The sequence below is a fragment of the Neltuma alba genome, unplaced genomic scaffold, assembly GCF_004799145.2.
Source record: "Neltuma alba isolate B1F8T4 unplaced genomic scaffold, ASM479914v2 tig00012469_pilon, whole genome shotgun sequence".
Lineage (NCBI taxonomy): Eukaryota > Viridiplantae > Streptophyta > Magnoliopsida > Fabales > Fabaceae > Neltuma > Neltuma alba.
The window spans coordinates 17755-44162 of NW_021636944.1; the positions used below are offsets into that span (position 1 = coordinate 17755).

A 26408-nucleotide genomic window follows, 5' to 3' on the forward strand; every position below is an offset into this window, starting at 1 on the left:
GCTACTGTAACATCACACGATATCAATATCTAAATTCAAAACCATCTCCCATGCATGATGCGTAAAATGGCATCTGTAGGGAACGAATTGTGAATTAGATTTGCTGTGTTCAGATTGGTTTTTTAAGATGATTTTAAAAAATTCAATATAAATATATAAGAAAAATTTTATCTCAACTTCATGAAATCACTTTTTTTAAAATGTTTGTGAGGGTTAACAAAAACCCTTTTAGTGGCATTTGTGGAAAAAATAATTCGCAGAGCCTGATATTTTGATAATTCTGTCCATTGTTTATAACATTAGGTTCAAAAAGCTGTTTTATCTCACGGCAATTTCCTTTTTCTCTGTGAACAACTTCGTACGAAATAAAGCATGTCGAAATGATCCCCTCTGGCTGCCTCTTTCTTTTCTTTGTTTCCTTCCCCCGTGGCTCATGATACTTCTCGTACCATTTTTTTTAATAAAAGACTGAACATCATAGATTCACCAAAAAAATTGTCTTCTCTCATCAACCGCCTCCTCTCACCTAATAAGTGGAGGTTGATCAAGGATACATACTTCTCATATCATTACATAGCACTAGCAGCTAACAAGAATTAAAAAAAAAAAAACACTCGTATTTTTTTAAGGACATAAATAAAACAAAGATTTCATTGGACAATAAACCTTTGTAGCCATTCTCCACTTTTGCACCGATTTGCTACTTCAGGTGCATGTGAATTGGTTTAGAAGGCCTTCGGGGAAAAACCGGATTAAAAGACCTCCCTCCCTCTCAGTAAATACGAATCTATATTCTTGTTTGTGCCTCTATCCATCAATATCTATCTATAATGAACGTAACTTTTCACTTAGCTCACACCAACTTGTATTTTTTCACAAAGGAAGAGATGTAATATAGAAAAATAAATGCATTATTTTGTTTGTCTGATAATGAGACACGTTAGTATGAAACTAGATTCTGAGTCACTGCTCACCTTGACACGAGTTACACTCTTTATTGCTTATATATATAGTGTTGTTCTTATAATAACACATTTATTTTTTTGCCAGCTTATAACAACACATTTATAAAATTTATATTAGCAGTATTATAAAAATGCAATCGAGACTAGCTAGTTTAGCAATAAAGATGAGATATGGCGTGGGCAAAAATTAGTGTTCAAACTATCCTTATATGACAAAGAAAAAAAATATTATTATATATATAATATCAATATATATAAGCATTATAAATTACTTTCTCCAATTCAATTAATTTAAACTAGAATGTGAACTCTTTTTTTTTTTTTATAAAGTTTAATTAGAGCGATCCGAGTCATAATATTTACAATCTATTATAACTTAGTGGGGGCGATGCACCTTTTATAGTGAGCTCACATTCTTACTATCCAAATTAGTCAGTTGTCAAAGATGTTGGATATCAGAAATTACCCCCCCAAAAAAAAAAGTTAAACGTAAAGAAAGCTAGTCTAGACATTTAGCTCATGACGTGGGAAAAATTGACAATTACTCCTCTCGAGTTCTCAACGTGGAACTTAATTAAGGAGTTAATATTGATTTTATACGTATGACTTATTTTATATATTTATTAATTTTTTTTGAAATAACCTCATTAATATTTCTCCAATAATAACTAAGTAAGAGAGGAACAAAATGAATTAAGAAAGATAGTTAGGATATTTTAAAAATAATGCATTATATTAACTAATCTAATTAATATTTTTAATCTATTCAAATTAGTTAATTATGTCCTTAAGGACTAAAGAAGTACTATTTTCGGTCTTTTTCATAAGATTTTACTAATTATTTTTTAAATTAAAAAAATAGTTAAGGCTAGTTGTTTATTAAAAATTTTAGAGTAAAATACTTTAAGTCCAAATTGTTTGAAACATACACTTAAATCCAAATCATTAACTTCGTTAAGAATATTATAAAAAGATATTTTTTTTTAATTAAAATACTTTATATATACTAATTTACTCTTCATGATACTAAATTCTCAAATTTTAGCTAGAAGTTTTGAAGAATTAAAAGATTTTTGCTTTTCCTTAATTTTATTTTTTTTATTTTATTGAAAATAGTTATTTGTTTAATGTTTTTATCATACTGGGATAGAAAATTAAATAATTTAGTTAATGTAGACATAAAAACTTTGAATGGAAATTTAACTAATTCTTTAAGTAAATATATAATTGACTAAATAAGTTATACATGTTTCCAACAAAATTTTTGTTTAAAAAATTTAAAATTATTTTTATAATATCTCAAACTTAGATAACTTATATTATATGGTAAAAATATGTATTCATTTTATTTTTTAGTTATTTAAAGAGACCTGAATAAACAAGTTTCATTATACGTGACGAAGAATTAAAATTATAAGATTTTATAATATAATCAAAATTAACAAATTTTATTACATTTCAAAAATTTTGAAACTATATGTATTAAAAATATTTTTTCATAGCATCAAAAATTATTTTTTTTGCATATATAAATATTTAAATAATTTTTATATTAAGGAGGAGTATTTTGATTACAACAAAATTTTAAAAGTCAAATTTAATTTTCAACTTACAGTTAAATGAATGAAAATGAAACCTTAAATATATAAAGAAGTTTTGTGTAACATATATTTTAATTTTAAAAAGGATTTGTATATATTTAAAATAGATGAGAGGTTTTTATAATTTAAATAAAATAAAAAATTCGTTGGTATATTTCACTCAAAATTAAAAAAACATTATTATAGATAGATGAGAATATCTTAAATTTTATAAAAAGAATTTATATTATAAACCGGAGTGGAGGAATATTTTTTAACACATATTCACAAAGTTTATGTCATTGCCTCTTGAATGATTTGCACAGCACTTGGCGAAGTCGTCTTTTGCGCGGAAAAGCGTGAGACTGGTAGCATTACTGTCTTCTCTTTCCACCGCTTTGCTCTTTGGCTTATCGCACAATTCTCCATGAACTTGAATTTCTTGTATCGGACATAGAAAATGGAGAATCCGTTTGACTTCGACTTTACCACCGGTTATCCTGAGCAGTCACCAATGGTTCCATCATTGCAACCAACCGGTTTCCAGGAGGAATTCACGTCACAGTCTCACTACGTGGCTCCTGTAAGCTGGGCATCCTCAATTGGACCGGAGCAATTAGCACAGTCCATTTCTTCTTCATCGGCGGTAGATGCTCCGTCGTCACTGATGGTGAAGGTTCAGAGAGTGGAAGCCCGATTGGACGAGGACGAGCAGGATTCTAAAAAACTTCGCGCTAAAATCTTTTGCCATCCTTTGTATCCTAAACTTCTGGATGCTTACATCGATTGCCAAAAGGTTCAAGTCACGTGAATAAGAACAGTTTTTTTTTTCCAGCCGATTTTCGCTGTTTTTCTCGCTCTTTTCAAACCTTGACCGTTTCCCTTGAAAACGCGAAATATGTCGAAGTTATGAAGTGTTTGTGATGTTTCTGATTTGAAAAGCAAAGAGAAGAATGTCATTTGTATCCTGTTGTTTTCCCGTTTGTCATTGTAAGTTTGTAACCGAAGCACATTTTGTGAAGCTGAAGCGTTGTTTCCGGAATCGGTTGCTTCATTCCGTTTTGTTGTGGTTTTCGGCTATGAGTTTTATTTTGTTTTACGCTGAAACTCCTTAATTCTTGCATTTTTAAAATTTCCACACCTAATTTTCCCGCGCCTTCTGGTATTGTCATCTGCGCGTAATCTGAAAGCTGTGTTTTGATAAGGTCATCGCGTTGTTTGTTTGGGTTGACAGAGCTGAGATGAAAAGTTCTTTTCGTATTTAGTTTTGTTTTGATTGATTTCAGGTCCATTTCAAGTTAATTTTTCTTTCTACGTTTGCTCTCTTAAATCTTAATTCCAGGTTGGAGCACCGCCGGAGATGGTAAAACTGTTCGACGAACTCGGACTAGAGAATGGCGATCTATGTCAGAGATCTACTTACTTGGGTGCCGACCCCGAGCTGGATGAATTCATGGTCTCTTTCTCGGAATACTCACGCTTATTTAGAATTCAAGAGTTTCAAACCCTAATAGTAGTCTTTCAGTTTTTATTTTTTTTTCTTTCACTCGTCTTTCTTTCAAATGGTGATTTTCTTTGGTTAATTTGAAGGAAACGTATTGCGATTTATTGGTGAAGCACAAATCGGATCTCTCGAAGCCTTTTGATGAAGCAACCGCGTTTCTTAACGACATGGAAATGCAGCTTAACTCTCTCTGCAACGGCCCTCCCCGGAACTGCAATTCTGGTTTTTCTCTCTGCTCCATAGCCTCTTCTCTTGCTTGCTAGTTAGTGTTTGGTGATTTTCATTTATACATCCGATGCCCCTGGAAAACTACTCCTGTTTTATCTGATTTCTGAGATCGAAATGATAGCTTAATTAGAAATTGTTAGTTTAGGTTTAGATTTCAGAGTTCTCGGTTCAGAAGCATTCATAAAGTTATGCGGAAAGCTTTCATAAAATAATAAAATAATGCGAAATTAAAGTCCGCATGTTTTGCTGGTCTTACTTCCTTGACGTTTTGATCAGTCTTTCTGCACTATCTTGAGGACAGTGGATTCTGTACTTTGCTGAGCGAGGAGTAGTCTTCATCAGATGTGTGCATGGCATACATACATTTGTTATGTGTGCATGGTCCATGAAATCTCCGGAAAGGCTACAAATTTCTGAATACGGCAGAAACCATATAGAAGCTCTAGTCCAATGAGAAGAAACCTGTACTGTGTCATATTTTTTTGCCTCACAATCTGTGCGTCATTTTGTAAGTCGTAGCTTTATTCATTGTTCAGTGATTCTTCTTTTGACGCTATGGTTACCACAGATGGTGAATGATGCACTATAAATAGCAGCCATCACATGAAAAACTAGGCATTCATCAACTTTTTTTTTAATTTTTAATTTTTTAAAATATCCTTTGACTAATTAAATCTGAATTACTATTATATTGAAAGTATATTGACCTTTGAGTTCGGTAGGGGTATTGTTTTAGAGAACTGACATCATGTGAGAGAAGACATTAATTCCAGGTTGTAGAAGACATTTTACATATATAGAGTCATTTTTAATTCTATTGATCGATCCACTCCCAACGAAGGTCAATAATTTTCATATATTTAGTTATGGATTATTGATTATTACTGTCGTTTATCAGACTAGATAACGAAGCCTTCTAGACATAATAATATGAATGTGGATTTTATAAAGTGCATGAGGGGTTTCGTTTAGATTAGTTTTTTAACCTTTACATGTCTGGAATGAAGTCATTGACGTGGAGAGTTGTTCACTTTTATTTTAAAAACATTCAGATGCAACAGTTAGCCTTCAACATTTTTAAAAAAATAAAAATAAACGTTGAATTGATGAGCCCAGAAGCTCCATCTTTGATCTTGTTTGTCGACATATACTTCCTCTTCTTCTTAATATAAGACTTTGTTTGATTTTTATTTTGATTCTAAATATAAGACTCCAATATATTTTGTCTCTCATATTTATATTTTTTTTTTAAAGTAGCCTTTCTAACAATGATAGTTTTAGTCAATACACTTGATTAGTAAGGATATTTTAGAAAAGATAACATCTATTTATGACAAATAACTAAATCAACTTATTTTTTTTAGTCTCTTTAAATTAGCTAATCGGTTCTTATAATTAGGATCGGAGATAGTACTAAGATTCTTGATAGGAACTAATCCTTTGATGTGAATAAAATATACATCTGTGACAGAGTGAAGTACACTGACTGCTGTTCCAAGTAGTGTGGCTGCACGTGTTGGGTGTACTGATCTCACATCTTCCATTGAAATCTAGTTTATAGTTGTTTAATCAAACTACTTCGACTTTTGAGGCTATCTGCTATCCAGATAATTCATAAATAACCGATGTGTAATGCTCATGCTTTTGTTTCTGTCGGGTTTTGCAGCATAATTTAAGCAATACCTTATTACCTTTACTTGATCAAATGAACAAGTACAAGGCTGCATTTATAATATAATTGTTCATAGACTATTTTGGCTTTCGGTTCCAGATAAGGCTGCTTCATTGAGGGAATTTTGGTTATGTATTTGATGGAAAATAGCATATTTGAACGTGGAAAAGAGAGTTCTTTCAGGATTGTCCATTTCGGAGATGCACTTAAACCGGACCTTGTAGCCTTTTACAAACGACTTTATGCGCTTTTTCCAGTTGATTGCATGCTTGTGTTTTTTTGTCTTCTGAACAAAGGGGGAAAACTGATATCACAAGTTGGTTACAACTATACTTTAGAATATAAAATTAAAGGTCTGACTATTAGGAAGAAACCTTTTTTTCCCAAGAGCCGGATGCCTCTCTTCAGATTTTCTGTTAAATCATTGCTGTTAGAAATTAATCTTAAATTTTATTACAATGAATTAGATATTATAATCGATTTAAGAATCATAAGTCTGAAGATAATTATATATTTGAATATACTGAGGGCAAACAATCTCTGGCCTTTTCCTCCTGTGTAATTTTATTGGTGATTGCTTGATATAGTTAATTTCCTGCTTTGAATCTTTGGTGCTGAATTGTTGGATTGTCATGGATAAGGAACTGAGGGAAAACAATGACCCTATTTTTTTTGTCATGGGACAAAAAATCTGAGGCGCAAATATGACTTGTTTGTTATGTCAATTGACAGTTTGGCGAAGGCACGAGCATATAGTTAATCTGATGAAGTGATGGTGTTTAAATAGAATTTAATAACAAGCCTGACTTGTGAAATTGTGATTCTGCGTAGTTAGTCGCGTAAAATTTCTTTTGAAGTTGCAATGAGTGATAACATAGTTCTGGATGTGTAATTATACGTCAAGATTCGTGCGGAACAGTTGTACCACTTTCCGTGGTTAGATTTCATGCCATTGCTCGTGCTCTCGAGTTTCGAATAAAAATAGTGGACAATCAGTTCTCTCTGTCTTTTATTGGATTGCAAAGTATTCTCATTTAATTACTATAGCTTGTAATACTGAAGATACATGCACGTGAGAATTATGAGTATGTCTTTATTTTTTTAAGGCTAGATTATATTAACTTCCTAAGCTTTATATGTCATGTATAAGTAGCCCTCCTAATATTTAAAACTTTATAATTTTCATTACTTATCACATACATTTTGAATATGAGGGTCTGCATAGAGTCTAAGATGTAAGGGTTTATATGTATATAAAAATGAAGTTTAGGAGAGTATATAATTAATTGTTGGGAGGTTATCTGTGCAGCCTTGAAAACTTAATGATGTTGAGGTTTAAGTTTATTTGGGGTTATTTGTACATGATTTAAAGTTAGTCTTGTGGAATTTAACATCTTTTAATTTTTTTTTCCTATCTCCCCCTTTTAGCTGTGGTTTGCCCCGCTTGAACCCTATGAATAGAGATATGTACCCGCGTATTTTATTTCAGTTCCTTCGAAATCTCCATGTGGTTAATAATATAACTGCCAGTTGGGTTGTTCTTCTCATGCAGCTATAGTCATTTATGTGCGTTACGATGGACTAGTGATTTTAAAATTTCTTCAGATTGATTTCGTATTTAGCTGTTCCTTTCTTCTTGGCCTGGACATTTTGCTGTTTGAAAGTCAGGCTGATCGTATGAATATGCATCACGAGCTCGTCTGTTTATTTGGCACTGGATATTGGATGTTCTTTCATCTAGGATCATCCCGTATTTTCTGCGTGCATACAATCATATCATCAAAATATCAACAGCTATAAAATATGAAATTTTCAACAAGTCCCATAATGAACAATAAATAAAACTTTATGATTTAGGATTGACTATGTTAATATATAGGGGTAACATGCCACTATATATTAACATATTTAGTAGCTGAGGGGAGGGCATTGCCACATTGTGCAGCGGGGGTGGGTTTCCTATCCCTATTACGTCGAAAAGTGGAGGCCTATTAGATCCATTCTGGGAATCGTCTGACAGAATGGACTCCCGCACTTGACGTTTCAATGCAGCTTCTCGTGGAGTTAGCTTTCAGACCGTCAGATCCCTGCTCAACCCTTTTTCTCTGGCATCTGACATCCTGAGCTGTCCATCATATTTTTCCTAGAAAAAGAACGTACCCATGTAGCACATATATTTAAAAGTCGTGGGGTCACCCATAAATTTGGCAAAGCAGTCTGTTTCTGTTTCTTTTTGGATCGATCGATGCAGTTTACTTCTGAAATATAGCTTCTTTTTTCCCTTTTTGACCGGTCCTTTTTTTTTAAAAAAAAAGAAGCTTTGAAACATATTTATGTGAAACCAAAAGACAGCCAAGATTTAGGTCTCGTTTAAAATCATCATCATAAACACTTTTTACATAAATTGAGTTTCTTCAATCATTATTAAAAAACTGCTTATACTTTTATTTGTAAATAGGGACCTTTATTCGTAAATAGGAATCCGGTTGGAGTTGTTTTTATCAGCAATAATATTTAATTTTAAGGCGCCACAGAACAGTTTTTCTGTGGCTTATCGAAATCTTGAATATTTGAGTCTGCGATCGAGATGAATATATATATATATATATATCTATATTTGTTAGCATGAAACTTCTGTGCACAACAATTATACGAATAACATGCATAAAATGTTTTGTAATTATTACGATATCGGGGCACACGACTCTACGTACACATGATTGAAATTTCTGGGGATGAATTATTCGTCCAAGGTATTGGGCAAAGATACTATTTTGGAGTATGCTTTCATAGGGATAGCCCTAGCAGGCTTACACCCAGGGGGCCCCGTCGAGGGGTCATCTGAATCTGATGCATTTATTTGATATCGTCGGAAATCGGAATGAGGAAGCTCTTAGAAATCGTACAGAAACTGATTTGAGTTGACAGGGGCGTGTTGCGGGTTGGAGACTCAACCCGACAAATGACAATACCCAGAAGACGGAACGCTCAATAATGCCGGGTTTTGACCGTCGTGGCCTACCTTCCCGGACAAATCTCCTGAGTCCTGACTGTGATTCGACACGACAGACTTTTGTTCGCTCTTTCTCCGCACTTTCTCCCTCCTCCTCCTCCTCGCTCATTATATCTGATCACGTCGTCCTGTAGTGCAGTGTTCCGTCACATCCTTGTAATTGTGGCCCAAAATATCTGCCCTGCTTGCCCTATGGGGGGTTGCTACTCCTTCCTGGCTCGCATGTGCCTGACTGGTTTTTTACTTTTTACTGTTCTTGCTCCCTTCCGTTCTTCGATCTTTGCTATGTTATATGGTTGCAATGTTGCATGGACCTTGTTATTTTCTTCCCCGTTTCGGCAGTTTTTGCAAGACTTTATGATGACTATTTTAGGGTAAACTAGGTCGACTGTTATATATCCAGATGCGCGCGCGTTTTGCATGAGTAGTTAGGATTAATTTTCATTACAAATAATTCTTTATACATTTTATATGCAATATATTTCACATTTAAAAATATGTGAGTAGATTCATTTGCTAGTGGTTAAATTAGTAGTAAAAATTTGTATAGCATAATTTATTGATTTATTATTCTCTGATTACAATTTGACATGCAATGAGTATATTTTAACCAACTAGTTTGCCAAGTTTTACAGTTCGTTTTGGTTCAACTTTTCCCCCCTATTGCACAAGAAACTAACACACATACATAATTAATGTTTATTATATCATTATGTAATAGTAGTTACTTTTTAACATTTGTTTATTTTTATAATTTTAGTCGAGGATATTATATTACAGATACTTTTCATCTATGAATTTGAGAGAATAAAAAGTACAGAAGCATAATGAAGCAAGTGCTTGCATTGTACCTTTCATTAACAGATATGTACACACATATATATTAGAAGATAAACTGCCATTTATACATATACGTTTTATGAGTCAAATATATGGTTACGACGCTTCCAGGCCGCTGGCCATGTTACTCTCACTGTTCTGCCCATTCTCTAGGTAAACTCATGACACGTAGAATTTCGTTTGGGAATAGATTCTTTTCAGCGTACTGCAACGTGAATTATCTCAGTTCTTTGTGTGTTGTTCTTTGTGCTTCTTTTCTTATCACCGAAATTTCCAAAGTGATTTGTTTAAATTTCATAGGAAACTGAGACCAAAATTATTTGCCGTATGTAAGACGTGGGTGTATCATTTCTTGTCTTATGGTGCTAAATAGTCCATGCATTAGTGGGGACATCTATGCCTCTGAATGCATTAGATATATGGATATATGGACAGGTGACGGAATTTAATGAACTATAACATGAATCGCCTCCTGTGATAATTTTGTTTTTTCGTTTGATAGATGAAGGTACTGGATCATCCGATGATGACACCAGTAGGGAAGAGAAAGAAGAAAACGAGTCTAAGAGGATCATTGAAGATCGAGAGTTGAAGGATAAACTCCTTCGTAGATATAGCGGATATATTATTGGTCTCAAGCATGAATTTTCCAAAAAGAAGAAGAAAGAGAAGCTACCCAAAGAAGCGAGGCAAATATTGCTTGCATGGTGGAATATTCACTTCAAATGGCCATACCCGACGGTAAGCAACTTGCTCCTGCAAGCTTCACGTTAGCTTCTTAAGAATCATAGTTCGGGGGACAAATTCTGTACTTACCCTGCAATCTAACATGGCTCTTGATGGACCAGGAAGCGGATAAGGTTGCATTAGCTGAATGGACGGGTCTGGATCAAAAGCAGATAAACAATTGGTTTATAAACCAGAGGAAGCGCCACTGGAAGCCAGCGGAGGAAATGCAAGCAGCAGTTTTGGATGGCCTATATGGACCTTTTTCCACGAGTGATTGAGGTCGTATCTTGTATATATGGTCTGTGTTGTAACTGATCGACCTGATGAATTTCCTGTCCATTACTTCTCTTGTAGCTGTGCGTATATTATAGCTCCCGCTGCTAGCTGGCATCGTAATAATTGCTATTGACGTTAGATTGACTTTGAATGGCTTGTATGATTATATTCCTGCATCAGGCACTGCAAATAGCAATTGCTGCTATTAATCAGAATGGATTTCAACCTTCGTATATGCTTATATTTTGAGTTGGTCATATCTTTTCAGATTCTCTTGATTTCTAGGTTTGAAATTATGATGAAGCCACACGCACCGTGTCGTCACAAGAATTGTGTACGCTTAAATATATAGGATTGCAGGGGGCTGCACCGGCACCAGTTGTGGCCTTGTGTGTTGGGCCTGTTTAGGGTTTGGGATGTCAGCTGCCCATCATTTTTTTCAAAAAAAAATATTCAAATGTTTCTCTCTGTTTTTTTTTTTCAATTACATTCTATGTAAAATGATAAATTTTTGATATTTTATGAACGAAAAAAATTTCAATTTTCAATTTTTTATGTTTTTTTTTTAAATTGTATCTAAATGAGAAAGAAACTGCGTCAATTTTGAATTATTTTTCTTGAAAAATTATAAAAAGATAAAAAAATTAAATCATATTTTATTTTTTAAGATGTCACAATTTCACTTATTTTATATAGGATCTAATAATAAAAAGAAATAAAAAATTATTTAGGAAGTAAGAAAAAAAATTGAGGAGCAGGCCATTAATGCCCCAAATCTATTTTAACAGGATGACAATTGCAAAACACAGTGCTTCTGACAAAAAGGATGACGACACGGTTAGCAATTTAGAGGTGCTAATAAAGGGCAGGCTTTTAACTTCTAGGAATGAAACCTAACCCAAATCTAACAAGCGTTGGTTTGCTATGAGGGAAATGGAAAGGAGGGAAGAAAAAAAAATTTTAATAAGCCCGAATTACAAAATTGAAAAAATAGGATTAAAAGTTTTTAGTTGATTTTTATTACTCTTTTATCTTGCATCTTTTTTTAATTAAAATTTTAAAACTAGACTTCTCCAGTTTTTTGCATTAAGCTCGTTAAAATTTCCTTCTCTTCTCTTTTCCTTCATTTGGCTCATACCAAACATAGGATAAAGACTTCCATTTTTAATGTACCTACTCTTGAAGTTACTCTAGATCTATATATTGAAGGACTTGTTTAGAATGGCTTGTAAGCAGTTTTTTAATCATAATTTCGGGAATACAAAATAACTATGTGAGATAAATTTTGTCACAACTTACATGAAACATACTTATAAATGATTTCAAATGCTAATCCAAAAAGGACCAAAAGCAAAAAGTTTGACTATTATGATCGAAACTAAACTAATATTGCCCCCCGTCGGATATCATATTGATTCAACTTGAATTATCTAAAAGATACCTTATACATGTTCCATAAAAAATACTTAGTTCAAATCTTTATATCTATTATGTTAAATTCTTCAATTACACATAGCCTTGTGTCCTGACTTTTTTTTCATATGGGTTTATAACTAAATGATATTAAATGTTGATATTTTAAAAATAGTACATATACATGGTCATGTATGATTAGAGAACTTAACATAATGAATACAAAAAAAATTGATATAAGCATTTTTGATATTCTATCAAAATGATCGACAATCAAATATACAAATGCCTTTTCTTACACCAAGAAGCTTATCATTTTCAAGAGTAACTGGAGTTACATTTATTATAATGATCGAGTGGTGCCAAGAGATAGAGAACCTGAAAAATATCGTAAATATTCATTGTGATAATTCATTCATTCTTTGATTCAAGAACTGTGAAATATATACAGCATATTATAAGCAGAAAGTTGCAACAAAGAGAGACTGTACATAGAAGCAGAAGGTTGCGACAAAGAGAGAATACAGTAAGAGGACACGGAGTCAGAGCTATCCACAATTCTAGAAGAAAAAAATGACAAGAGAGGAGCCATAAGAATGAGCAAGTGTTTGTATTAGTAGTGGCAAATTGACTTTTATTTCATCTGACTTTTATAAATGTGAGTTGAAATAAAAGTCAGCTAGTGTAATGTGCTTTATATTTAGATTGATATTTATAAAAAGTCAATTTAGAAAGTTAAAACTTGTTTGAATAAATAATAAAAAATTAAGTTTAGATATAAATTGACTGAAAATGATATGAGTTTTTATATAAGACTCAGTTAACTAATTTTAAAAAGATTAAGGGTATACATAAATATTTTTGAAAGATCATGTAACATATAATATAATTAAGTAATTTATTTAGGTTTTTTAAAATGTTCAAATAATATCATTAAAATATTTATCATTAAATTTTATAATTTTATTTTTAAAAAAACTAAATTTAATTAGATAATATTATTATATTTATTAAAATATAAATAATAAATAATATAAGTTAAAAGAATAATTTTTTTGACCTGGTAAGTTAAAAGAATAATAAATAATATAACTATGTTTGTAAATGTTGGTATAAAAAAAATAAATGTGTTGGTCACTTCTTTCCCACCTGCATAGGGACGCGCCGGTAAAAAGCACAAATGCTACTAAAAAATTACCGGGTCCCACTCACCACGATGCTCCTAACGACGAAAGCAGGAAAACTATGCGTTAGAGAAAAGGCAGTCCGAAACAATCTCTTCTCTTCAAATAGTTTCCTGACCCGCGTTTTACGCTTTCGAAAGCACATTTTACAGTCTAAATAGTAATCCAAACATAGTCTGAAAAAGCACAAGAGATGCTACTAAAAAAGAATTACAGAATACCGCTAAGTATGAGACTTGCGATTTGCTTGGCGACAGGGTAGCAATATGGTTTAGGCTTTTTCCTTCAACACCAGCCAAGGAGCACTTATAATTACGGTTTTGTATAGGAAATTCAATAAACTAAAAGAGCATGTGAGGGTATCTGGGGGTTTGCAGAGTTTGAGATTTTTTATTTGCCCAACAAAGTACTTTTCAATCATCTTATTAATGGGGAAAATTGGTCTGTCCATATATATTAAAAATAATATTTGGAGGTCGTTCGATGATTTTACAACATACTGTGTTTTAGGACAAAGATGGAGTCCAAATTTTGACTCCAATCATAACCCGCTTCTCCACGTGGTAGCTTGGACGAGGGTTTTTCAGATTTCCCCACGGTTATGATGAACATTTTATCTCTAAATTGGAGGATTGCATTGGCAGGATATTGAGAGTAGATAAAGATGAATACACTTACAAACTACACAACAACAAAAACGAAACTTGAAAGGGGACATTATTAATTTCAGGACGTGTAGAAATTGATCTAAAGAAACTTGTGCTAATAGTCATAAGGACAAATTAGGAATGTTTATGGAATGAGACAGGACAAGAATAACCATGTGGATAGTCTTTTTGTCTTGTATCTCGTCTCATCCAATTTCGTTCGGGACGGGACATAGTCGAGACGGGACAGTGATATCCTATATAAGTTTTTTCTTTTAATTTTTAAAATTTTTTTATTTCAAAACCAAATATGCACAGGGTATAAAAATTCATGATAAAAGTTATGTAACAGAAATTGATTAAAAAAATCAGCAATGATAGAAAAGTAGTGGAGAAAAATGTTCCATTTTAAAAGACAAAAAACATATAAATTTAAAATATCCACTAAAACAAGGTTATATGATTCATACGAGAAAAACGTGTAAACAATATAATCATAAAAAATATAATATTATGACAATGACAAGTATAATAAATTTATAAAATTTTAAGAAAAGAGAGAGATAATATATTAGGATGGGACACCTTTATTCCATGCTTCGTCCCATCTCAAAAAATCTCAAAATGAATAGAACTAGGTTGGACATAATTGAATATCCTCACGACAAATGATATGTATTATGCAGAATACAATGAATTAGGCCTACTTGGCTTCTAATTGCGATTGATATGGACATCATAATGAAATTTTCCCATTAAGTTCCAATATAGAAGGATATATAAAGAAGGGTAAATTTCATTTAAGGACTGCAGTACAGAATTAATTTCAAAGAGGCTCCAAAACTTTCTGAAATTTCGCTACAGGACCAAGGGGGCAAACTGATATTAATTCTACAAAGAAAATGATGATATTGCCCCTCATAATACTTATTACAGGATGACATGTAAATGGACTAATTACAGTTGTAAATAAAAGTATGTATGTTGCAAATTATCTAATCCCACTTGCGAATGAGCTCTCCCACATCTATTTACTCACAGATACCCTCTTCAGGTGAAGAGATGACAAGTAAATAGACTAATTCCAGTTGTAAATAAATGTATATATGTTGCAAATTGTCTAGTCCTACTTGCAAATAGTCTCTCTCACCCTTGTTCACTCACAGATACCTTCTTCAGGTGGTAAAGTGACTAATTCCAGTTGTAATTATATATATGTATGTTGCAAATTGTCTAGTTATGCTTACAAATGGGCTCTCCCACTTTTATTATGAGGGGCAATAGCGTCATTTTCTTTGTGGAATTAATATCAATTTGCCTCTTTGGTCTTACAGTGAAGTTTCAAAAAGTTTTGGGGGGTTTTTTGAAATTAATTCTGTACTGCGGTTCTTAAACGAAATTTTCCCTATCAAGAATTAGGAGTGTTTGTATTAATTTTTTAAAAGTGATTTTATGGTACACAAAAAAAACATGTGTGAGAAATTTTATCTCAACTTGCGTGAAAGTACTTTTTTATAAAATAAAAACACTTTTTTTAAAATGATTGTAGGGGATTGACAAGCTGTCATAAGCACAGTATTAGTCAAAATAGACAACATCAAACACATCATCACAAAAAATTATCCCACCTAGTGAAGATGAATAGTTTGGTCCATGGATGATCTTCGATAAAATGGGAAAAGCTCAATCATTAAGAAGAGAGCAAGGGGAGGAAAAGAAAGGACTATAAACGTAATATTTTAAAATTTTATAAAGCGAATTCTCTTTATTTTTATATTTTCGTGTAATTATACAATTACATTAATCTTAAAACTTGCAAATATCAACTATAATCCATTTTTAATAGTTATTTTATTAATATAAAGATAATAAAACAATAAAAAAAATAAGAAATTAGATTTAGAATAATGTTTCTACCAAAATACAAAGATATATTTAAATTGGGATTAATCTAATTTTTTGTCTCTCAAGTTTATTCTCATTTTGATTTTTGATTCACGTTTTTATTGAATTTTAAAGACTAATATTTTATATGAAAATAAATTTTAGGGATCAAAACCCATAGTTTGAATCTTCAAGGATTGAGACTAAAATGAGAACAAACTTAAAGAAGTAAAATTATACAAGCCTTTTAAGTTGCACAAAAATGATAATTTTTTCTTATTAAACTAAAAACAAAAACTGCAATTTTTTTTAAAATCGAGCTAGCCCGCTAGTGAGTTGCAGGTTGAAATGATTTGCATTAAAATGGGTTTACATTTTGCCAATCCAACCTATTACTTTTGATGAGTTGAGCTTGACTACTTCCAACGCTAGTTGTAACTTAACATTTAATTGAAAAATCAAATTTGAGTTTTGTATTAAAATGAAAAAATTGTGATAAAAAATTTGAAAAATACGATATTAATGTAAATATAGACTTGATAATACAAATATATATTAATAGTAATATAATATTATAATTAAATGGTTTAATTCTAAACATAATTAGATAAATTTGTTTATTATTTAATAAACACGAAAAAGTGGTTAGATCAAATGTAAAAATTTAGTTGGAAGCAATTTAATATAATTTGCAAGTCAAATAAATATCATTATGTGTTTGGATACGTATATTAGGTTTTTTTCCCCTTTTTCTGTAGATGATGCAGACAACTATACAACTCACTGGGAAAAAAAGATATTTTCTTGTTACATAAAATATAAACCAATTCAAAGAAGTTAACTAGGGTAGAAAAAATTTGGACTAGATTGTTTAAAACCCAACTATGATTATAAAGAGTTTAGCTTATAGTAAAAGTTAATCATGATAGAAAAGATTTAATCACGACACAAATGCTATCATAGTTAAAAGAGGCTATTTCTTAAATACTATATTTTTTAGAAAACCATGCTTTCTCAAACCTATGAACATCACAAAGGACTCGAGGCTCTCAAAAACACCTACAAGCCCAACAACAAAAACAATAACACGCAGGGCACATTAATTGGTCACAACCTATTCAGTCATTAGACTTAGGGCACAGGACACAAAAAGACTAAGCATAACCCATAAGTCATACACCTGCTCAATCCACATAATCACAAACACAATAACAAATATCAACACATAGAAGTCTTCCAAAATAAGTTGATTGTGGATCCACAAGAGAGAGTCACATGCAACAATATCTTATGGCCTTCGGTCATTCTAACAAGTATCTACCAGATATAGTTATCCAACAATCAAACAAAAAGTACATCTATGTTACAAGCATGGGCTCTGTGATAGCAATATACCTATCAATACAATCTCAAGCCATAAAGGCCTACTAGGCTATGCATACATATGCATCTTGCTACTTTCTTTCATGTCAAGTTGAACTAGAAGGCCCTCCTGAAAGCAATGAAGAACAAGAAGTGAGACATTAAGTCCTAGTAATAGATAATCAATTCACAAAATATACATATAGGATAGTAAGTCCGTGAAGCAGTGCCATACATAAAATATATCAAGTTATAAATATGCAAACACATATGTAATATTTGCGCAATAGTTATACCTCCAATCCATCGTTCTCCTTCTTATGACTCCTTAATATGGACCCAAACCATCTGTACTAAGTAATCTGGCCAATACTCACATCGGTTCAACAGGTCCCTCCTCACTCTTTGGTCTGACCAGGGCCAAATAAGTGTCTATCTAAAAGCTCAACTCAAATCCGAGACAAGGAAAAGAGAGAACTATAAGGGTTTGACAAGGGTCTACATTATAATCAGTAGTGTGAGCATGCCATGTGGACTTGTAGAATAATTATCCTCCACATAACATACCACAATCTCCACATATGAACCCCATACATGAATACAATACAATAATCTTAACAATACAATAATCAACATAATATGGAGCATAAATGATATCATTCACCACTTATAATCCCCTAAAAAACATGATGCAATTCTATGCCAACACAAGTCCATACAGTAGTGTAAGTATACGTGCTACTTCACTAAGGTTTGAGATACAAAAAAAGCACATATTTATTCAAAACACATTTTCATAAAGTAGTTATATAGTAAGGTTAAAAAAAATCTTTCAATCCACAACAAATATATAATGTAAATTAGCCCCATTTACCTCAACTCCAACTTTCATACTTAGCTTCAACACAAGGCACTACTTCACAAGTTAGGACGCACGCTGATTTGTATTACCATGTAGGTTATAGTCAAGACACCCGCAACAATTAAACACAAAACTTAATGGCTTCAAGTCTTATATTCCATCACAACTCCTATAATCAAACTTTCTACCTCAACCAAAATTCACAATTCAAAGTTATAGTCATTAATCCCTTCACCCAATTAATTCACTAGACTCATTAATCAACCTTAACAACATCTATTCAATCAATCTTCAAGTCACACACTTAGAATCTTCACTTTCAACATACCCAATATTGAAAAAAATGATCAATATTAACAATCTAAACCGATTAAAACTCTTATCTATCCTAAATAAACAAAACCCAATTAATAAAACACTATTTTAATTACCATATTACCAAAACTCAACAAATCTCACTTCCAAAATCAAACCATAACCTCCAAATCCCATATAAATCAAAATCCAACAAAACTAAGCTGATTAAACCTCGTACCTAACCCAAATAACTCTAAGAAATATAAAAGATTTGGTTAAAAACTCAGAAATTTTGAAATCCTCAAGAACCTTAAAAATCCTAACTTTCAAATATAAGAAAATCCAAAAAAAAAAAAAGGTAGAAAACAAGTTAGAATCACTTACCTAAAGGTTTAGAAGTTTAAAAACACTTTCCAAGGGCTGAAAATGTAAACCCTAATAGAGCTCCCCTGTTTATTCTCCCTCCTCCTTCTGTTTTTTTGTGTTTCTAATGCTGGTTTTTATTAGCGTTTTCATGCATTTGTCACGATGAACAACATAGAGGTGCCAATATTTTGAAATTCAGGCACATTTCCTGTGGTGAACTTAACCCTTCGTTATGAAGAATTACACAAAAGCGATTAAGTCTCCTTCGTGATGTTTGCCATGTATGTCACTACGGTGGTAAAATACATTGAGAGCTCTATAATGCTGCCTTAAAACAACCTCTACCTGACCCTCTTTTACTCAACCAACCTCAAATGACCATCAACGCACATCAAGTTCATATTACCAACTAAATCGTTGATTAAAAACTAGAATGTTACAGCGTGCACATCATTAATGAGTACTATCTATGGGAAATTTCAAAAGCACAACGAAAGAGAAATATTTATTCCATCTCTATAGTCCACAGACCATTTTGTATTGACTCTTTAGGACGAATGTACTTTGAAGAACAAGCTTGTCTTTGACAAACCTTAACTAACTAGTTTAAAAATAAAAAATAAGTTATAATTCAGTTAAAATGTTTTTTTAGCTGGGTCAAATAATTATTATGAAAATGATCCAAATCTAACATGTATCTCACTAGGTCAAATTTCTTAATACTGATCAAAAGCTAATTCTCCATCTTCTTCAATTAATCCATTATCTTTTTCAAGCCTACTCCCACACCCTGAACTGACCCTAGGAACGTCATTTGAAGAAACTCAACAAGAGGAGCAAGCTCCTCTTCCTCCACTTGATTCACAAGACCCTAATGAACAAATGAACTTTCAGTACTCAGTCAAATCCATACTCACAATTCTTAAATCCTTGTTCACAACTACCTGACCTTGTAAAGATGTGTCCTATTGAATTTGAAAGTTATCTTAACAAGAATACAAAATATGAAAATAAATGCTGAAGATTCAACGGAAAAAAGAAAAGTGGTGTTTTAATATATCTCATGATCAAGAGCCCATTTACAAATCAAACTGATAATGCTCAACTACCAACAGTTGCCAACACTCAAGAACAATAACACTTCATATCCTATCTAGATAATTGTGCAAAAAGCAGAGTAATTTGATTTACATACGTCTTTTATCTTATGTGTGCCTTAAGCTTTTCTAAAAAGTTGCGTATGAGTCATCTTTACTTAAAGTCTTGTCACTTTAAGTCATGTCACTTTATTTAGATTTATGTCATGTCTTACTTTAGTTTGTAATTTATGTTAAGTCAGCTTAAACTTTTATAAAAAAAATGTGTATGAGCTGGTGTTTTGTTTCTTTCTTAACCTAAAATCCATAAATTCAGGTGTGGTCATTGTAACATGCAAGTTGAAAGTCCAAGTTGAATGAAATTAGTTGTGTATTACCTATGAATTCTCTACATACCTCTTTTTCTTCTTGAAAGCTTGATCTTATAATATTTTATCTCTACCTCTAAAGATTCAAATATGCTTTTTACTTGCCTCTTATAGACAATCATGTGCCAAAAAAAAAATCTAACCACAATTGATAGGGAGCAATCTTCCTATTCACATGATTTGAGTGTAATTCTAATGCTATGATATTGATGTCCTAACATGGTCCTTGTAGTTGAGAATTCTAATAATGTCATTACTTGTTAAGATCTCATGACATATGGAATTGAATTTCAATGATTTTGGTAGGAGACTCTCCTCCTTGTGGAAATTAAATGGTTTACATGTAGTAAAGACCCAAATAAGAGTTTTAACAACAATTTTATAAACAGGTCCTTATGTGTAATTTTTTTATTCTGGTTATTTTTTTAATAATTTTTTTATATTTTACATATGTTGAAACAAAATATCTTTCATATTTGTATCTTGTATTATATAAATTAAGGAGATGTTTAGCAATGTATAAAAATGTTTTTAAAATTTTTTTTTATAAAATAAAATAAATTTCTTCACATATTTACTTTGTATACTATAAAAATATTTTTTAAAATTATAATTTAATTTCTATTTAAATATTTATTAAAAGTAAAAAGTTACTTATAAGTTATAAGCTATTTTAAGAGGATGTTTGGGTAAGAATAAAACTATAATTTTAAAAGTACTTTTACAGCATACGAAATAAATATGTGAAGAAATTTGTTTCAATTTACAATCCAAACACTGTCTAGAACTCAAATAGGGTTATCAAACTTCCCCTTATTTATCTTTTCGCTGCTGCATCCCGCCGCCTTCCTCTTGCGCTGAGCACAAACCTCGCCGTTCTCCCTCAAGCAGGCGGCTCGCCGTTTCTCCTCCTCCCCTGTCCACTGTGGCGACGCTCTCCTCACTCGATCTGAAAGCTCGCTTTCCTCATTGGCGTTCTCACCGTCCGTGCTCCGTTGACTTCATTCCTTTCCCACCGCCCCCCAATTCCTCCTGTAGTCCTCCATATTCGACTCATCGCGCTCAGTCTTAGTCCGTTGTTCCACCTTCACCATTAAAGGTCCCCATTTCCGTTCAATGAGGAATCCCCTCCACTCAGTGAAGAATATCATGGTGCAAGTGAGTAATCCCCTCCATTTCTACTATTTGAGCTTTGTTTTTTTTTTTTCTTCTTCCTGCCCAAAAGACTGAAGAGGACACAATGTTTTTGCATTGATTTGATAGTTAGAAATTAAATTTGATCCCTCATACCTTCAAATCATTTCTATTATATTTTTTATTAAATTTGCAACCCATCTTGCTCCTACTCAATCTAAACTCTTTGTTTCTAAGGGTTTATCTGGGAGCTCTAGTTTATATCTAACTAATTCTTTCAATTCTGCAATCTATAAATAACTTATATTTAGAGATTTTTAGAACAATTTTTGATGCAAACTACTTCCTAAATAAAAGTCTTTTATCTTATCACATGATGCTCTCTCTTACGTAAATCTTTTTTAGTTCTATTGTTTTTATTTTTCAAAACCCTTCAAATCACATCTATGCCTTATTTAGTTCAATGATCACCATCTGAAATTTTTTTTGCTTGTTGCAATACTTATCCATCAACTCCTTTTAGAGATAAAGATATCATATGGTAGAATATCACTGCATAAATTCAATTTGGTTTTATGAGATGCATGTTTTATTTTTAATTACTTTTTTCTATAATTATATAGCATGACTCATAAGTTTGATTCTTGAATAGTTTGCATGGTTTTAGATGCCAAAGTCAAATTTGAAAGACCAAGTCACAACCGAGTCAAAATTATAAGGATTGAGTTGTATCGAGTTAAAGTATAAGAATTGAGTTATAAACGTGTCAAAACTACAAGGACCAAACAATTAAGAGCTTGCTTGGAGCTCCATTCAAAAAGTACTTTTAAGCAGGTTTACGTAAGTCGAGACAAAACTCTCTTAACATATTTACTTTATATTTCGTAAATCACGTTTGAAAAGTTATTTATAAGTCATTCTAAACAAGTTCTAATTTTCCTTGAATATTAACATATATATGAAGTACTATGACCTTATGCCTTGCTTGGTACCATGAAAGAGTTTTTCATGGGAATGGAAATGAAAATAGAATTGTAAGTGAAAATGGAGGTAAAAAGGTGTTTGATATGATTATGAAAGTATGACATACAACTTAAGATGTTAATTTTAAATATGAAATGACTACTATACTCTTATAAAAATCCTAGCTTTCCCTTAGAGTAGCCACAACTACTATGCAACAACTATCAAACATTAGCGGCCTTTATGGAAACTACCAGTGGCCACTATGGAAACTATAAGCGACCACCATCAACTTTTAGAAACTACCCTATATTTTCGTAGCAATTTTAACTCAAATCAAAAGTCTATGTACAAATAACGAGGCATCAAAAACCATAAACAAGAACCCCATTCTTTTATTGTCATAAGAACCATAGATTGAACTGAAAACAAGAACCACATTTGTTCACTACGCAAAAATGGGGAAAAAATACCAAAGCAGAGATTGAACCGAAAAAAACGAAATAGAAGGCAGTCACAGGGATGTGTTCAAAAACAAAAACAAGAATTAGAAATCAAAACTACCATCCCTATTAGAAGTCGTTCCAAGCATCATTGAAAAAAGCAAGTATCATTGATCTTGTAATTCCTCGGACACATTCCTCTCAGTTCTTAGGGGCTCAAGATGCTTGATAGTGGGTCGGATCTTATAATGAGTGGCATTGATACTAGTATTTGTCTTGAGAAGTAGAGTATCAATTAAATTGACCTGGGTATTGTCCCTTTCAAGTTGATGGGGGGATGGTGATAGTCATATGGGCGTTAATGGCACCCTATGTAGTAGGTGATAGGTGACAATGGGGGTTGATGACATCGCCATCTTTTGCCATCGCTTTAGCTTTCCTTTCATTACAAGAGGGGGAATGGGAGGTTGTGAGTGAGAGGGCGAGGAGAGAGACAAAGCAGGGTTAGGAGGGCTAACTTGTAGGGTATAATGCTCATGAAGTCTCACTTCCATGGGTCTACTCCATGAACTCAATTCTTTCATTTTTTTTATGGATGCGAGTTCTACATGAAAGTGGGTTCGAACACATCAAACAACCTAATTTTTGAATTCCACTTCCACTTCCAACTCCAGAGACTTGGATCTAGTATGCTAGATAGGGCACTATGTTACATAGTTAGGCTCTTCTTACAATCACCTTCCTGTCTTCATAAAGCATTGTATCCTAATTTTTGACAAGAAGTCGTTTTGTGATCTTGAGGCTTTTTGTGTGTGGTTAAATGCTTGCCTCTTTTTTTAAAAGCAAGTGTTGACAATCTTAAAATGATATGTTAAAGAGTCAATATACTATCTATTTTTATTAAGCTTCCTAAAACAAAAACCATCACGAGCATCCACATATCATCATCTCGTTTTCGACCTGGCTATTAATGTTGTCACCTATGAAAGTATTTGATATCCTTGTAGAATGCCTTGCACCAAGCCTAATATTTTTCTTATGTGCTAATGCCTTTATCCACACCATATTTTAATGGCAAAACACCAAACTATGCATTGATATGACTCTCATTTGACATTGTCCTTTGAGTCATACAGTGCATTGTTTATTTTACAACAATCTAGCATTAGTGCAACAATGTGTTTGATTCCTGTTATGCAGGGTTTGCGTTGGCTATCAAGAATCTAACAGAAACCTCTTTTGTCATTAAGCTTGGGATTGGGTATGAAACATAGATGGAGTTTAATAAGGTAAATAATTATTTTAAAACGTTATACAAGTTTTGGGGTTTGTTAAACAGACACATGATATATCACAAGGCACCAAATCACAAAATATGAATTATATGTTTGGTACTAATTTAAGTTGAATGAATATTATCAAATGGCCACTCCCTAAATTTAAATTATCATTCAAACATGTTATTCTCTAAAATTAGATGTGAGCCTTGTGTGTTACACAAGGTTATTGCTTATGCCTTATGATTAGTATGTTTTCATGTAAATATATTGATGATTTATTTTCTAAAGTCAAATTCATATTGATATTAAATGTCCTAATAAAATTACTATCCTAACAAGTTGTTTGCATTTGTTTAAACAAACTCTAGAATTTAATAGCATAGACAATATTTCAAAGCTATCCACTTGATAGGTTATAAGAATAGTTATATTGGAAGAAAATTTTAAATTTATTATTTTTGTGCAAGTTGGCTTTCATTAGTGGTTAAGTATTGTGGTAATTCAGAATCTCTTGTTATTGGCATTAGGGTAAGCCCAAATATAAAGGTAAACAAGGTGGAGGATCCACAAAATCAGGAAATTCAAAAAATCATAAATGCTATGATATCCTAATCCCAAATCATAAATGCTATGATTTCCTAATCCCTTATAATCTGGGTTACAAATAAAACAGAATCATTTAAGTAAACTAGGTCTAGATTAAAGCTTCTTGGGCTTAGGATTGAGGCCCAATATGCTAACCAACACTCCCCCTCAAGCTGGTGAGTAGATATCCAGCATCACCAGCTTGTCTACTAGCTCATCAAATCGCTTTCTGTCAAGTGGTTTGGTGAGAAGATCAGCCACTTGTTGCTCTGTCTTTACATAAGTGAGGTTGACAATGCCTCCTTGAATTTTTTCCCTGATGAAATGCCTATCGATTTCAATGTGTTTTGTCCTGTCATGCTGAACAGGATTAGTTGCAATTTCCATTGCTGATTGACTATCACACCATGCTTGAATTGGAGTTTGCAACTTCAATTTAAGCTCCTTTAAGAGCAATATCAGCCAAATTCCTTCACATATACCAAGTGCCAAGGCCCTGTACTCAAATTCAGCACTACTACGGGAGACTACTGGTTGTTTTTTGCTCTTCCAAGTGACCAAATTACCCCATAGGAAGGTGAAATACCCTGTAGTGGACCTTCGTTCATTCACAGATCATTCACAGATCGACCCCAATCTGCATCAGTATATAATTCCAATCCTCTTAAACTATGTTTCTCAAAAAATATCCCTTTTCCAGGATTCATCTTCAAGTACCTTAGAATTCCATATACAGCTTCCATGTGTTCCTCTTGTGGGTTGCTTGAAAATTGACTTACAACCCCAACTGGATATGCAATGTCAGGCCTTGTGTGGGTGAGGTAAATTAATTTTCCCACAAGTCGCTGGTACCTTTCTTTGTTCACAGAGACACCATCCTTCTTGAATTCTAAGTTTGTTGCTGTATCCATAGGTGTTCCGGATGGGCTTGCACCTAGCATACCTGTTTCCCTTAGAAGATCTAAGGTATATTTGCGTTGTGAGACAGCAATACCTTTCTTGGATCTAGCCACTTCCATTCCAAGAAAGTATCTTAGACTTCCCAAATCCTTTACCTCAAATTCTTGTGCTAGAGACTTCTTTAGGTCTGATATTCCTTCATAATCATTGCCTGTCACAATTATATCATCCACATACACAATCAAGACTGTCATTTTCCTACCAGCATGTTTAACAAATAATGTATGATCAGTTTGACATTGTGTAAAACCATATTTCACCACACAATTTGTGAACCTGTCAAACCAGGCCCTTGGAGATTGTTTTAAGCCATATAATGACTTATAAAGTCTACACACGACATTAGGCACATTTGGCTTTCTCACTCCTTCTGGAACAGTCATATATACTTCTTCCTTTAGATCACCATTGAGGAAAGCGTTTTTAACATCTAATTGATGTAATGGCCAATCTAGATTTGCTGCAATAGAGAGTAGTACCTTGATGGTATTTAGTTTTGCAACCGGTGAGAATGTCTCTTCATAATCTATACCTTGAGTTTGGGTGAATCCCCTAGCTACCAACCTGGCTTTATATTTGTTTATGCTTCCATCTGGATTGTACTTTATAGTAAACACCCATTTTGAGCTAACCACAGACTTTCCCTCAGGTAACTTGGTCAGCTTCCAGGTTCTGTTTTTCTCTATTGCTTGGAGTTCATCATTTATGGCTTCCTCCCATCTAGGTTGCACAATGGCTTCTTTATAGGTGGCTGGC

The 26408-nt window shown here is 32.8% G+C and overlaps 1 protein-coding gene across 1 annotated transcript; it reads left to right on the forward strand.

Moving 5' to 3' along the window:
- Positions 1-3011: 3011 nt before the first annotated feature.
- Positions 3012-10903, forward strand: LOC114727401 (homeobox protein knotted-1-like 6). Its single transcript, XM_028914112.1, has 5 exons — positions 3012-3341; positions 3888-4001; positions 4136-4271; positions 10305-10543; positions 10651-10903. The coding sequence occupies exons 1-5, from the start codon at positions 3060-3062 to the stop codon at positions 10807-10809; spliced, it is 930 nt and encodes a 309-aa protein (XP_028769945.1). The 5' UTR covers positions 3012-3059; the 3' UTR covers positions 10810-10903.
- The last annotated feature ends 15505 nt before the right edge of the window (positions 10904-26408 follow it).